This window comes from Poromitra crassiceps, assembly GCF_964638095.1.
Source record: "Poromitra crassiceps genome assembly, chromosome: 27".
NCBI classification, from domain to species: Eukaryota; Metazoa; Chordata; class Actinopteri; order Beryciformes; family Melamphaidae; genus Poromitra; species Poromitra crassiceps.
Window position 1 is genome coordinate 10915846 of NC_139650.1, and position 14027 is coordinate 10929872.

Genomic DNA, 14027 nt, shown 5'->3' on the forward strand with positions numbered 1-14027 from the left:
ACAGTATATCACTGGTGTGCAGTGGTTGTCAAAAATGACAGATCATAATTTACTGTATATATGATTAATCACAGCACATACAGTGTTTTTTAAAGTGAGAGAGATGAGAAAGTGGCAGGTATAATAATAGTAGGTAGGTGCCCTATCCTCTCAGTTCCCTTCATAGGGTTTAGGGGTTAGGCCCTATCCTCTCAGTTCCCTCCATAGGGTTAGGGGGGTTAGGCCCTATCCTCTCAGTTCCCTCCATAGGGTTTAGGGGTTAGGCCCTATCCTCTCAGTTCCCTTCATAGGGTTAGGGGTTAGGCCCTATCCTCTCAGTTCCCTCCATAGGGTTTAGGGGTTAGGCCCTATCCTCTCAGTTCCCTTCATAGGGTTTAGGGGTTAGGCCCTATCCTCTCAGTTCCCTTCAGAAAAGATGTGAGACTTGCTCTTTTTCCGCTTCACCTTGCCGTTGGACATGGACAGCGACTCCAGGCGGAAGGGGCGGGGCAGCACGGACTCTGGGCTGACAGACAGGTTCATGTTGGAGCCGCTCACTGAGAGGTGGGACGTCCCGTTCAGCAGAGGGGGGGAGTGGACGGCTGCAGGAGGGGGAGGAGTCAGTTCAATAAGAGCAGAGGGGAAAGACGTTGGAATGTGATTGGTTCTGACACTGTGACTGTTTTCAGACGATGGTCCTAATTGTATCCTTTATTATTTTGTCAATGGAAAAGTATCTATTTTTTAATGAGATGCTAATGATCTTGTGTTCTGGTAGAAACCAGAGCCATGTACATAGAAGAGTCCCGACATTTCCATTCACTCCAATGGACCACTTATTTACTCTCAAGAGTTCCAGGAAGTAAGGTCCTGGATTAAGCAGCACTGTCGAGTTGCAGCAAAATAGACAGTTTGTGTTGTACTCTGAAAGGGTTTTCCCCCCCCTGAATCAAATTGTACATTATCAGCTCTATTTTAGCATGCAAAAGTAGCGCGAGACCCATTCCTGGCTGTTCATTGGCTAATGAGTCTCGCATTTTGGTCCTCCGCTGTACACCTCTCTCTCTAGAGGACACTAGTAGAAACTATCCTGATCACGTGACCTCACATTCTGTTTCACTCTACCACTGTTTCTCTGTTTCCTGCCACCCACAAAATGGAAATGACAATGTAACCGGACCAATCAGGGACTCCGTTGTACTGTAGTTGATGACAAAACCAGGCCAATTAGGGCCACCGCTGGCAAAACAGTCATGGAGTCCTAGGAAGCGACGAGCGGTAACTAGTAGAGTAAACACAGCCATAAGTGCACTTATTGCAGAAATAGACTCAATAACAACAATTAAACAGGAGTGTATACCAGCTAGGGGTGGGAATCACCAGATGCCCACGATACGATACTAAAACGATACTTGAGTCACGATACGATAGTATTGCGATATTGCGATATCGCCGATATTGCGATATATTGAATATTGCGATATATTGAATATTGCGATATCTCGATATATTGTCCAACTCCTTTTCCTGCATTTTCCTTGACCTCACCGGAAGTAAAACATGCAGTTTTTTTTGTTTTTTTTGCCCCACATGTAGGCTACATTATTAAGCTTCTCTGGACTCAATACGCCACTGCAGGCGCGGACTGCAACATCGGGCACTTCGGGCAGATGCCCGGTGGCCTGGCATGGCATGGCCTGCACTTTTTTATTTTTTTATATCGATACTTGGCGTCCAAATATCGATACAATATCGTCAGGCAAAATATCGCGATACTATGGTGTATCGATTTTTCCCCCCACCCCTAGTACCAGCGGAGTTTCTCGTCTTCCAAGTGGATTTGGATTGGATTTGGCGATGCCGATTGGCTGAAAGAGTTGTCTGTCAAGGCAAGTACTCCCGCCCACTGGATTGGGCGGCAGGAAGTCCAGACTGATACGTGGAGTGAAACAGGATGTGAGGTCACGTGATCACGATGCTTTTACCAGACTGGTAGGTTTTTTTTTAATCTCATGTTCGTCTTATTTAAAGATGACTTTTGTTGCACAATTAACTTGTGCAAGATCTTGCCACTTAAACATCTAAAGGAAAAGAAAAACACACAGGACTGTTGACTGTTGTGTAATTAATTAAATTGCTAATTGTAATTGATTCCTCCTCTCTAATGGTCGCCCTGGGTCAGGACAGGAGGAGTGTGTAGGCCCTGGCCTCACCGTGTCCCTTGGTGCTTTCCCCTCCCAGCAGCTGGCTGGCTCGCTTCGACTTGAAGTAGTTGCTGGCGATGTTCTCACTGTCACTGCGGTCCAGCATCTCCTTGTACCTGTCCTCTTCCACCTGCTGGAAACAGACAGGAGTAAGCATCCACACCAGGGTATATGTGGAGCGCACGCACACACGCACACGCACACACACACACACACACACACACACACACACACACACACACACACACACACACACACACATTGCACACACACACACACACACACAATTTTTCACTTTTACTCCACTACATTTCCCAAATAAAATGGATACTTTTACTCCACTACATTTCCCCCCAAGCATCTTAGTTACAAAGTAAAATCAGAAGAAATTGCGTAGCCAGCAAGCGATCAGGTTTGTCAAATCAGTGCTCCTAGTTTGCAAGTTACGTTAATCACGATCCACACGCCATTCCATTTGGTGGCTGTAATGCAACATAACGTTGTTTGCCAGCGGCTATAAAAGTCAAGAAGAAGAAATAGACTTCCACTCAAGCCCAGGCATGTCTTTTGCTAGATTTTTTTTAGCAGCATTTACTTGTACTTTTTACTTTCAATACTTAAGTACATTTAATATCAGAAATTACTTTTGATACTTAAGTACAGAAAATATCAAGTACTATTCTAATGAGTGACTTTGACTTTTACCAGTCTTTTTCTGGGAAGATTTCTGTACTTTTACTCAAGTATGGTTTTCGAGTACTTTATACACCGCGGCACACGCACGCACACGCACACGCACACACACACATACACACACACGCACACGCACACGCACACGCACACGCACACACACACACACACACACACACACACACCATAAATGCCTCTCCGGTATCAGCAGCTGAGCCTCTGTGTGCTGAATGTCTTGGAGCGAGGGGGCCCACAGCTAAGAGAGAGAGAGAAAACATGTCAACAGGATTCACACACGTTATTGTGGTTAATGACTGTTACAACACTGAGCAGTTTATAACGAGAACCAGCAGACTTTACAGAAGCTGTTTATTCTGCACCATTTGACTTCAATCACTCATGCACACTAGTGTCCTCTAGTCTAGAGAGAGAGTGTTGTCAGCGGAGGACCAAAATGCGAGACTCATTAGCTAATGAACAGCCAGGAATGGGTCTCGCGCTACTTTTCAATGCTAAAATAAAGCTGATAATGTACAATTTGATTCTAAAAAAAAATAACTTTCAAAGTACAACACAAACTGTCCATTTTGCTGCACCTCGACAGTGCTGCTTAATCCAGGACCTTACTTCCTGGAACTCTTGAGAGTAAAAAACTGCTCCATTGGAGTGAATGGAGATGTCGGGACTCTTCTATCTACATGGCTCTGATGCACACATGTGAGCATGGCACTCTCGAGGCAGGTCAGGTGGTGCGTGAAACAAGGACGCACAGATAGTGGGAGACACAGGTATGCAGACAGCGGGGACATAGCCTATTTAACTTAAAAAAATCTAAAGAACTGCAATTTCTATTCTTGCACAAAATATATAAATTCGAGCACTTTCACTGACCCGTGTCTATGTCTATTTTCAACAACTTTCAAGGTCTTGATGGCCCCCCCCCTCAAATTTACAAACTTTCAATGATTTCAAAGACCAGGGGCCGGTTGCACAAAGGACTTTAAGTTAAGATTTTCCTTAGAGTCCGAGTTAAGGTGTCCATAAAATAAAATTGGTTGCACAAAACCCCCTTAAATCTTGTGCTTATGTTTTCCTTAAATTGTTTAACCTTAAGGAGAAGATTTAAGGGTGGTTTGTGCAACCGATTATATTTAGTGTACACCTTAAATCGGACCCTAAGGAAAATCTTAACTTTGTGCAACTGGCCCCAGATCTGCAATACACACAACAGTGCTTGCTGCTTTCTACTTGCCCCCTCACGTCTCACCAGAAGGCAGTGACGTTTTCTGCACCACAACCTCGGGGAGCCTCCAGGCGGCGCTGTCCTCGTCCCAGGTGGACTCTTTCCTCAGGCGGTCCAGGTTGCTGTAGTTGCAGTCGCGGCGCACCAGGGGCGCCATGCGCTCCAGTAGGCCGCTGAGCAGCTGGCCCTCCCTCTCCAGCCGGCGGATGGTGGCCAGGTAGTCGATCCTCTCCTCCTCGAACTCCGCCTGCAGGTCACGGATCTCCAGCTTGGCCGCTTTCAGCTGTCACATGACACAGAGCTGCTTTTACTGGTCAGGCTGAACGCCACAACCTGCTTTTACGGGTCAGCCTGAACGCCACAACCTGCTTTTACGGGTCAGCCTGAACGCCACAACCTGCTTTTACGGGTCAGCCTGAACGCCACAACCTGCTTTTACGGGTCAGCCTGAACGCCACAACCTGCTTTTACGGGTCAGCCTGAACGCCACAACCTGCTTTTACGGGTCAGCCTGAACGCCACAACCTGCTTTTACGGGTCAGCCTGAACGCCACAACCTGCTTTTACGGGTCAGCCTGAACGCCACAACCTGCTTTTACGGGTCAGGCTGAACGCCACAACCTACTTTTACGGGTCAGGCTGAACACCACAACCTGCTTTTACGGGTCAGGCTGAACGCCACAACCTGGTTTTACGGGTCAGGCTGAACGCCACAACCTGCTTTTACGGGTCAGGCTGAACGCCACAACCTGCTTTTACGGGTCAGCCTGGTTTTACGGGTCAGGCTGAACGCCACAACCTGCTTTTACGGGTCAGCCTGAATGCCACAACCTGGTTTTACAGGTCAGGCTGAACACCACAACCTGCTTTTACGGGTCAGGCTGAACACCACAACCTGTTTTTACGGGTCAGGCTGAACACCACAACCTGCTTTTACGGGTCAGGCTGAACACCACAACCTGTTTTTACGGGTCAGCCTGAACACCACAACCTGCTTTTACGCGTCACAGATATATCCCACTGTCCGTTCATGCTGCAGCTGCTGCCGCCCACCTTGCCCTGGATGGTGTTGAGTGCCTGGCTCTTGGCGTGCACCTCGTCCTGGATGGAGGTGTAGACGGTGAGCAGCACGTGGTCGCTCTCCTGGCTGTCCTCTGACAGAGCCTGGATCAGCTGCAGCTTCCTCTGCTCGGCCAAGCTTTTCCTCTGACGATGTCTCTGCTGCAGCTCCGTGTTCCTCGCCTGCTCTCCCCCCACCACCTGCTGCTCCAGCTGCTGCAGCCTGACAGTAGCAACAACACACAAGAGATCAGCTCCATGTGCATGTGCAAGGACAGGATGCAAGCAGGATCATCCAGGGGTTCCCACACCTTTTTAGGGGACATTCAGACCCAAAAGCGTTTTTGGAGCTGCCAGCGTCTCTCTGCAATTCATTCTCTATGTAAGGACGCGCTAGACGTGCTCCTCTTTTAATGAACGCACCTGGCGTTTCAGCGCCGGTGGCGTCTGTTGTTTTTGGAGGAGCGCTGTGGGCGTTTTTAAAGCTGAAAAAAGTTGAACATTAGAGGAAAAGCGCCCTGATCGTCTTTTTCACTCCTCCTACCTTTTCTCCTCCCGAGGGATTTTCAACCTTGGCTGCTGCCAGAATTGGCAATAATCTGGCTTTCATGTTGACAGTGACCAACATCAAACAGACAAAACCAGCTGGCTACCGTCCGTGTGGTCGTTGTGTTCTGATCTGTGCTGCACGTGACTACAGGGGAAAACAAAACGGAGCGCAAAAGAACCGCTCCGTGCGCTGTGTTTTGTGCACAATGGAAGCGCTCTCAACATGATTTTCATAGCGTTCTGACTGAGAAAAACCCCCCGCTTTTGGTGTGAATGTCCCCTAAAACATCACATTCAAGGACTTTTCAGGCCCAATTCCAAAAAAAGAAAAGTAACCAGATGTGCTAATCAGGATAATAAGGCATTAATCAGCAAATGACTTCAAATAACACACGGGCGGCTGCGCTATTATGAGCTATATTTTGCAGCGTCAAGGACTTCTAGTAGTTTCAAGAACATCTCTTTTTTTCTTTCATAACAAAGGAAGGAGTCTTACAAGCACTGATGAAGGCAAGGATCATGAGAACTGTGTGACATTTAAGACAGCTGCTGCGGGTTCATTCTTTAGTCCCACATACGGTACCTCTCCAGGACGTGTTTCTGGTCCAGGGGCCCTGCTGTGTGGGCAGCAGGTGCGTCTATGTGCCCTTCTCCCTCTGCTCCTCTTCTGACACCCACCACTGCACGAGTCACCTGAGGCTGGTGAGAAAACACATCTTCATCTGACGACCCTTGCTCAGTATTTTACATATTATCCAAGTCGTTTTTAATCCTCCATCATCAGCTTTACTTACATGCCAGCAATCAAGTATTGGTCACATGTTCTAAAATTCTCATTTTTGAAGAGCGGTGGTGCTACAGAGCAGGAGAACAGTTACAGTACCTTGGTCAGCGACGGTTCCTCGGCAGCACTGTGGCACGAGGGATCAGTGTTGAGGCAGAGCTCCTCCCAGTGGACCTGGGTCTCTTCCACATGGACCTGGGTCTCTTCCACGTGGACCTGGGTCTCTTCCACATGGACCTGGGTCTCTTCCACGTGGACCTGGGTCGGACAACTGGAGCTCTCTGACACTAGGAAGCAGTGACAGGAAGACTTCATACATCACAGAAAAGCAATGTCAGTAGAGACACTGTTTATACAATGTGTCGGTAACCCGAACTAGTTGCTTGTTAGCATGCATATTAGCCGTTTATTAGTCATTATATAGGCCTTTTTAATGCGTTATTCTGCATGACCATACAACTACTAGGCCATTAACTAAGAGTTTCCCCCCAATAACCTCATAATTACTTCTTCTTGACAGTAAGGAAGTTGTTGTACATGAATTACAATCTTAGAAATCTCAAAAAGCGGTTTGTCTGACTCCACGTGACTCCTGTAGTTCCTCACAATCCTCTGCTTATTGATGCACCTTCTGAAGTGCTCTTCCTGCAGCAGGGTCCTCAGGTTGTCCAGGTCTCCACTGTAGGAGGCAGTGAAGCTGAGGTCTCCACTGTACGAGCACAGCGAAGATGCCAGTCGGCATGCCGTGCTCACGCAGCCATTCCTATGCGTTTCTCAAACGGAAGGCTTTGACTGAAGTGTGTGTTGACATTATGACATCATAAAATTATGACATCATAACATGACATCACATAACTTAGGGGGGTACGGTGGTGCAGTGGTAAGCGCCGTCGCCTCACAGCTCGAAGCTCCTGGGTTCGATTCCCACCTGGGACGCTGTGAACGCTGAAGGAATGCGTGCCCGTCCGCATGTCCTCGAGTGCCCACCGCCCGGGTGGGGTCGTCAAAAGGGCCCTTCTGTGTGGAGTTTGCATGTTCTCCCCGTGCTTCCCGGGGGTTTCCTTCATATAGGAACCCCCTTCACCAAAACTTGCAATATCCTGGTTGCTAATGTGGTTCCTCCTCTGGTCGTTAGGGGCGCCTGTTCAGAGGGAGGGGAACTGGTTGGAATAGCGTGATCCTCCCACGTGCTATGTCCTACCGGTGAAGCTTCCTCTGTCAGGTGAAAAGAAGCGGCTGGCTAACTGCCCATGTCTCGGAGGATGCATGGAGCCAGTTTCGGCTCTCCCCAGATCGGCAGAGGGTGGAGCAGCAACCAGGATAAATACATTAAATTAGCACTAATGGGGGATAAAAAAGAGAAAAAAAAAGACATAACATAACTGATGGCAGCACTCACTGATGACGTCTTGCAGTGTTGTTTGAGAAGCATAATTTAGGCTATTTATTTAGTCAAACCTTATGTGTAACCATATAATCACCCCTCGTGCAAATAAAATCGCATATGGATTTCTGATGTATAATTCTGAATCTTCCATAGTTAAAAACCTGTCATTTGACACTTGAATAATCAAAATCACCCTGGAGAGTGAAATTCTATGTAAAAATGGCTGAAATATTAGCCATCTGTAAAAATGGTAGCCATTGTTAAATTTACGTGGAATAAATCTGGCTTCTCTGTGGTCATAAATGGATGGTTTGATAGCAAGTTAATTCATATTGGACAATTCTACACAAGGTTGCCCCCATTTGGTGGCCATCTTGGAAAAATCTTTTGCGTGGCTAATATATATATTTTTTTATCAAAAGAACAATCCCCAAGGAGTATTTGTGCCAATTCTGTTGCTTCTTTCCAGATGTCAACAAGTTCTCTATACTATAAGCAGTAATTAGGAGGTTCTTGAGGGAAACCTCTTAGTTGATGGCCTTGTAGTTGTAGAATATAAATATAATACATATATATATAGAGAGAATATAAAGTGTTAGCAATATGTCTTATCAAGCTGTTAGTTGATAATAGAACTGTGCAGATGAAGAGGTATCATTATGCTATATTATTTCTTCAGATGAATGTTGTTTTCAAAGCTCAGACAAAAAGTGTCTCCAGGCTGAAACAGTGAGTTTGCAGTATGAGAGATGTTCTTGTTACCGTTCGTTGGGTCAGAGCTCCCCCTGGTGGCTCTGACATTCTCCAGATTGCATAGCTTGGATTCATAGGAGCAGCGCAGGGCAGCGATGTCCTCCTGGAGCTTGGCCTTGGACTCCTGCTCTGCGTTGTACTCAGCCTGCAGCCTGGCCAGCTTCTCCTCGTACTCCTGCACAGGCCACCGGAGGACACAGGCTTAAATAAGCTGCTACTTGAAGGTGTGTGTAAGCAGCGATGGGAAGTGATTCACTGGTGTAGGAATGGTCTGAAACTACTACCTCTTTAATCTTCTCCTTCTCTGCCTCTGTGGTGCTGGACTGTGGCCTTGACGGGACAGCAGAAACCTCAGATAACTGACCAGCCAGCAAAGCGAGTGCTACAGTACATACACGGGGGAAATGCACTTTTTAGAATGACAGGCAACAAATCAGCAGATGCAATTTAAGCATCAAAATCAAAAATCATCCAAAATATAGGATTCTTAAATACTTTGAACACATAGTTTCCCTAATGTGAAGCCTGGCCAGGGTTCCAACACATTTTCATGGATCAAATTTGAAAACTTTTCGATGATTTCTTCAAGGATCCACAATAGAATGTCCATGTAATGTGAATCAATACCAGAAATGATTACTACAATGGACCAATCGGACGCCTCTTTATATTGGATTTTAATGCGTGGAAGCTATTGAAATAAAACATGAATTTCCCATAAAGAATATTAATTTAAAACAGTGGTTCTCAAAGTTTTTCACATGAAGGACCCCTAAACGGACACAAATTAGACCACGGACCCCCATTTGATAAGATTTTGTCTTAGGGTCCCCCATCTGATAACAATATTTGTTGTTTTTAGATGTTTTATTACAGAAAGTGTATGAAACCCATGACCAAAATAGTCACACATTCTGTCATTGTGTTACTTATGGATGGAATTATGGCGAAAATAAATGATCCCCCTTTTTGCTGTCAACCCTCTGGAACCCCCTCAAGGACCCCTGGGGGTCCCCGGACCCCACTTGGAGAACCAATGATTTAAAATAAAAGAAGCACTAAAATCGACACATATTAGCGCTACATTATGTCAACAGCTACAGAAAATTAATTTGCGGTTATGTTCCAAAACTTTCAAGGGCTGGAAAACAAGCTTTTGAAACTCCATGACTTTTCCAGGTTCTCCATGACAGTGGGAACCCTGTATGACTCACAGGAAAGGTTTGCGGTCCCCAGCTGGCCGGATATGAGGGCTCGTAGGTTCTTGATCTCCTCCTGGTACTCCCGGAGCAGCGCGTCCTTGGGGTCCTCGTTGATGCGAGGCCTGTTGATGTGAAAATCTTTACCATCAGACCCTTAATCATAAACATAATATATATACTCTCATAAGCACATCTCTGATTCACATTCACACACTTTTCAATTTCTGTGCACCATTTGGTCTCACATGTCCAACTTCAGGAATCCTAGTGTCCTAAAGTGTCCTGATGTCCTGCCGTGTCAGTAATGTAACTGTCTCATCACACGTCATCTCCGACTGTACCACAGCTTAATGTGCAATGCCTCTGTATCACCGCTAACTTATCTATTATGATGTCAGTACCACACAAAAGACTGTATCAATCTCTTCCTCTTCAAGACCAGCTTCTTCCCAACCGCCATCAGCCTCACCAACAAGGCCCGGAAACCCCTTCCGCCAAGGACCTCACCAACAACCCCCCCCCCCCCACACACACACACACACACACACAAACTCACTACCTCCTCCTAAACTCAACTGAACCCCCCCCCCCATAAAACTGTAACTCATATCTAATTTAATGCCTGTCTAACTGGGACTGTAAATTCATGTAAATTCCCTGCACATTTAATGCCTATTTAACTTAGGCTGTAAATGTCATGTACATTCAATGTTAACTCTTATTTAACTCTGACTGTAAATTCATGTAAATCCACTGCCTATTTAACGTCTATTTAACTCAGTCTGTAAATCTCATGTAAATCCAACGTAAATTCATATTTATCATCCACAGAACACTTCACCACTCATGTACATATTGTATATATTTACTCGATTTGATTGCACTTGCAAGTTCGTGATAGTGGTACGGTGGCGCAGTCGGTAGCGCTGTTGCCTCACAGCTAGAAGGTCCTGAGTTCGATTCTCGCCTGGGACGCTGTGGGCGCTGGAGTTGTGACCCCCCCATATCTTCAGTGCCTACTGCCCAGGTGGGCTATCTCGTCAAAAGGGCCTTTCTGTGTGGAGTTTGCATGTTCTCCCCGTACCCCCCAGGGGGTTCCTCCGTACATAACCCCCCACTAAAAACATGCAGAATGCAGTCATCCAACCAGTGACGACAACATCTGAAGTTGGTCCAATGATGGTCGCCGGGCGCTGGAAAGAAATAGCGACCACTGCTCCTGGCCTGCCCCCCGGAGGAAAGGACAAGCCTGGATGGGTCAGATGCAGAGGACATATTTCACCGGCCACCGTCAGCATGAGTGTGTGTTGTGACCGCATGCATGTGTTGTAGTGTGTTCGTGTGACAATAAAGACGGCTTCCGGGCTTCCGTCTGAAATCGTGTCTTTAGTTATCTTCCTACTTCTTATGTCTGTATATTGATGTGACCGCTACGCTGCATACAGACACTAAGACAAATTCCTCGTATGTAACTTGCATACTGTGGCAATAAAAGTGATTCTGATTCTGATTCTGATTCAAAGAACTGTATGCTTGTTACACCTCTTCCTGTCATGAGATCTTAAATCATATTCAATCAACTCGCGAAATACCCTTTCCTGTGTGACTGGCCATTTAGTCAGGCGTCGCTCACAAGAGTTGGCATGCAGCTCACTGGCTGATTACAACTCCGCTCACCCGTGGGCTCCTCCACTCTGGAGCTCTCCTTGGTGCTGAACCTTTCTGGAGTCATTTTGGCCACTAAAGCTTAATTTATACTTATTAGAAAGTGTCGTTCAGCACATGGTCGCAGACGAAAATGAAAGTGGCGCTCATGGTGTTGCATTTATACTTCAGTGAAGAGAGGGAATGCACAGTGAAACCACCTCGGAGGCAAGATGTAACGTACTTGGCTGCAGCCGCATATAAACGACACACAACCACACAACTCACCTCCTCTCTCTCTGGGAAATTGGTCACGATGTTCTTTGTGATTTTCACAAACTCATACATCAAGGACAGGCTGATAAAAATAGCGGGGACACGTTCATTCATTTCAATCGAGTGAAAACCAAAACAACGAAGTCAAGCGCGTGCCGTCTATATAGCCAATCAGACTTGCGCGACACATCGTGACGTAGTCAGCGACACTAGACATTTCACCAGGTAGCAGACACGGCTCGCCGACACTTCGAAGTGTCGACTCAAGTCCTCATTTCTGTCGGCGACCGTTTCAAAAGTGTCGGCAGACAAAGCATAAATTGGGCTTCAGTAGCCATTTTTGCCCATTTAGTTGGCCCTAACATTTTACCAAATTAAAAAATCTGGCTGTTAGGTCACCCGCAGGGGGGCTCTTTACACTTGCTGAAAGATTCAACGCGACCGCACGTAAAATGGCATCGCTGTGGCTCACTCACTCACTCACACAGACGGACACTTTGCATTCTTATGATAGTCTTCAAGTAAGCTGAACCTCTGACTCTTGAACTTTGACTTGACTCGTTCCACATCACCTGTTCTGGATGCTCTTGGCGCGGTTGGCGTAGCGCAGCGTGCTCAAGCTCTCCTCGTAGTTGTTGTCGGCGGGCGAGAGGCAGGCGACCATCAGCGTGCGCGTGTTCCCGCCCAGCGAGTCCTGCAGCAGCCGGGTGAGCTTGGAGTCGCGGTAGGGGATGTGTTTGGAGCGTCCGTCCACCAGCGCCGAGATCACGTTGCCCAGAGCCGACAGGGACAGGTTGATCTTGGTGGCCTCTCGGAGCCGCTCGCCGGTGGAGCCGGTTTTGGACTGGCGCTCGCTGCCCGCCAGGTCCACCAGGTTGAGTTTACCCGCTCGTAGGTGGTCCTCACCCGCCACGTCTGACAACACGGAGGGAAGAACATGAGGAACGTGAGGAAAGCAGAACCCTTTCAAATGTCTGTGTCTGTTGTAAACAAAAATGGAGGGGGGGGGGGGGGGGGAGATAGGGATGCACGATATATCGGGAATCATATCGGTATCAGCCGATGTTAGTTATTTTATAGACGGTTTTAACTTGACAACATAAAGCTTCTAAATTGAAGCCCAGCTCACTTCCTGTTGCAGTGTTTGCTAGTACGATAGGACAGGACTGATATCGGTATGGGTCCGATGAGCAAAATACTGTAACAGCAATGTTAAAATTGGTCATTGGTATCGGCCAAAATGTTCAAACTGAGAGCAAACAATTTGGAAAATCTACGATTTATGGGCCTTTCAAAATGTTTTGGAAATAAAGAAAGACTACTTTTTCAAATTCACAGTGTTTACATTTCAGTATGTACTTGTACATACTGCACTTACATCAAAGCACTTGCGAAGTGCTTCGATAACAACATAAAAGTTATAATTATGGTGTATCAAAACTGAGCCACAACATTTTACACACTTTTCCTGACATTTTTCCAAATTACCCACATTTTTCAAGACCTGGAAATGACCAAATTAATTTTTTTAATACTGTTCCAGACCTGTGTGGGAACCCTGGTTGAAGAGGTTGTGATAGTGAGTGTGTGCGCGCGTGTGTGTGTGTGTGTGTGCGTGTGACGCGTGTGTGTTCACCGGTGTTGCAGATCTCCAGGTGGATGGTGAAGATGGAGTGTGAGCGGGAGGAGTCTTTGTTCATCAGGGTGTAGCCCACAGAGCGGTTCCTCCAGCCCTGGTGCATGATCCTCTCACACTCCCCCACACTGTGCACCGTGTGCATGGACAGCTCCCGCACATACACCCCATGCTCTGGGTGCTCCTTCAGCTGTGACACACACACACACACACACGCACGCACGCACGCACGCACTCGCACACACACACACACACACACACACACACACACACACGCACGCACGCACGCACTCACACACACACACATAAACACACGCACACACACATCTTGTTTGGACACCTTGACCTTCAAGGAGTGACGCATGTACTGTGCTTTAAAGTCACCAGGGAGACGTCTATTGTGCACAAATGACAAGCATCATGTTCACTGTTGGAGAGAGTTAGTCTCAATGTGATGTGATGTAGTCTGAGGAACCGGTTTCATAATCATGCTGTTTATCTACCATGCCGATCACATGACCTCACATTCTGTCAGTCTGGACTTCCACACAGTGATTTCAGTGGGCGGGACTACTTGCCTTGACAGAGAACTCCTTCAGCCAATCAGCGTCGGGCAAATTC

General features: G+C 46.9%; 1 protein-coding gene across 1 annotated transcript in view; it reads right to left on the reverse strand.

The window, feature by feature from the left end:
- Positions 1-396: 396 nt before the first annotated feature.
- Positions 397-14027, reverse strand: part of kif17 (kinesin family member 17) — a gene marked incomplete at its 3' end in the record, with an annotated part of 16345 nt that continues 2714 nt past the window's right edge. Inside the window, exons 4-16 of the mRNA XM_083661607.1 lie at positions 13407-13596; positions 12343-12685; positions 9863-9972; positions 8933-9030; positions 8624-8823; positions 7055-7217; positions 6608-6817; positions 6308-6423; positions 5170-5398; positions 4141-4399; positions 3059-3129; positions 2193-2316; positions 397-581 (exon numbers count right to left, since the gene is read on the reverse strand). Of these exons, the coding sequence (XP_083517733.1) occupies positions 397-581; positions 2193-2316; positions 3059-3129; positions 4141-4399; positions 5170-5398; positions 6308-6423; positions 6608-6817; positions 7055-7217; positions 8624-8823; positions 8933-9030; positions 9863-9972; positions 12343-12685; positions 13407-13596 (2298 nt within the window). The remainder of the gene's footprint in view (positions 582-2192; positions 2317-3058; positions 3130-4140; positions 4400-5169; positions 5399-6307; positions 6424-6607; positions 6818-7054; positions 7218-8623; positions 8824-8932; positions 9031-9862; positions 9973-12342; positions 12686-13406; positions 13597-14027) is intronic.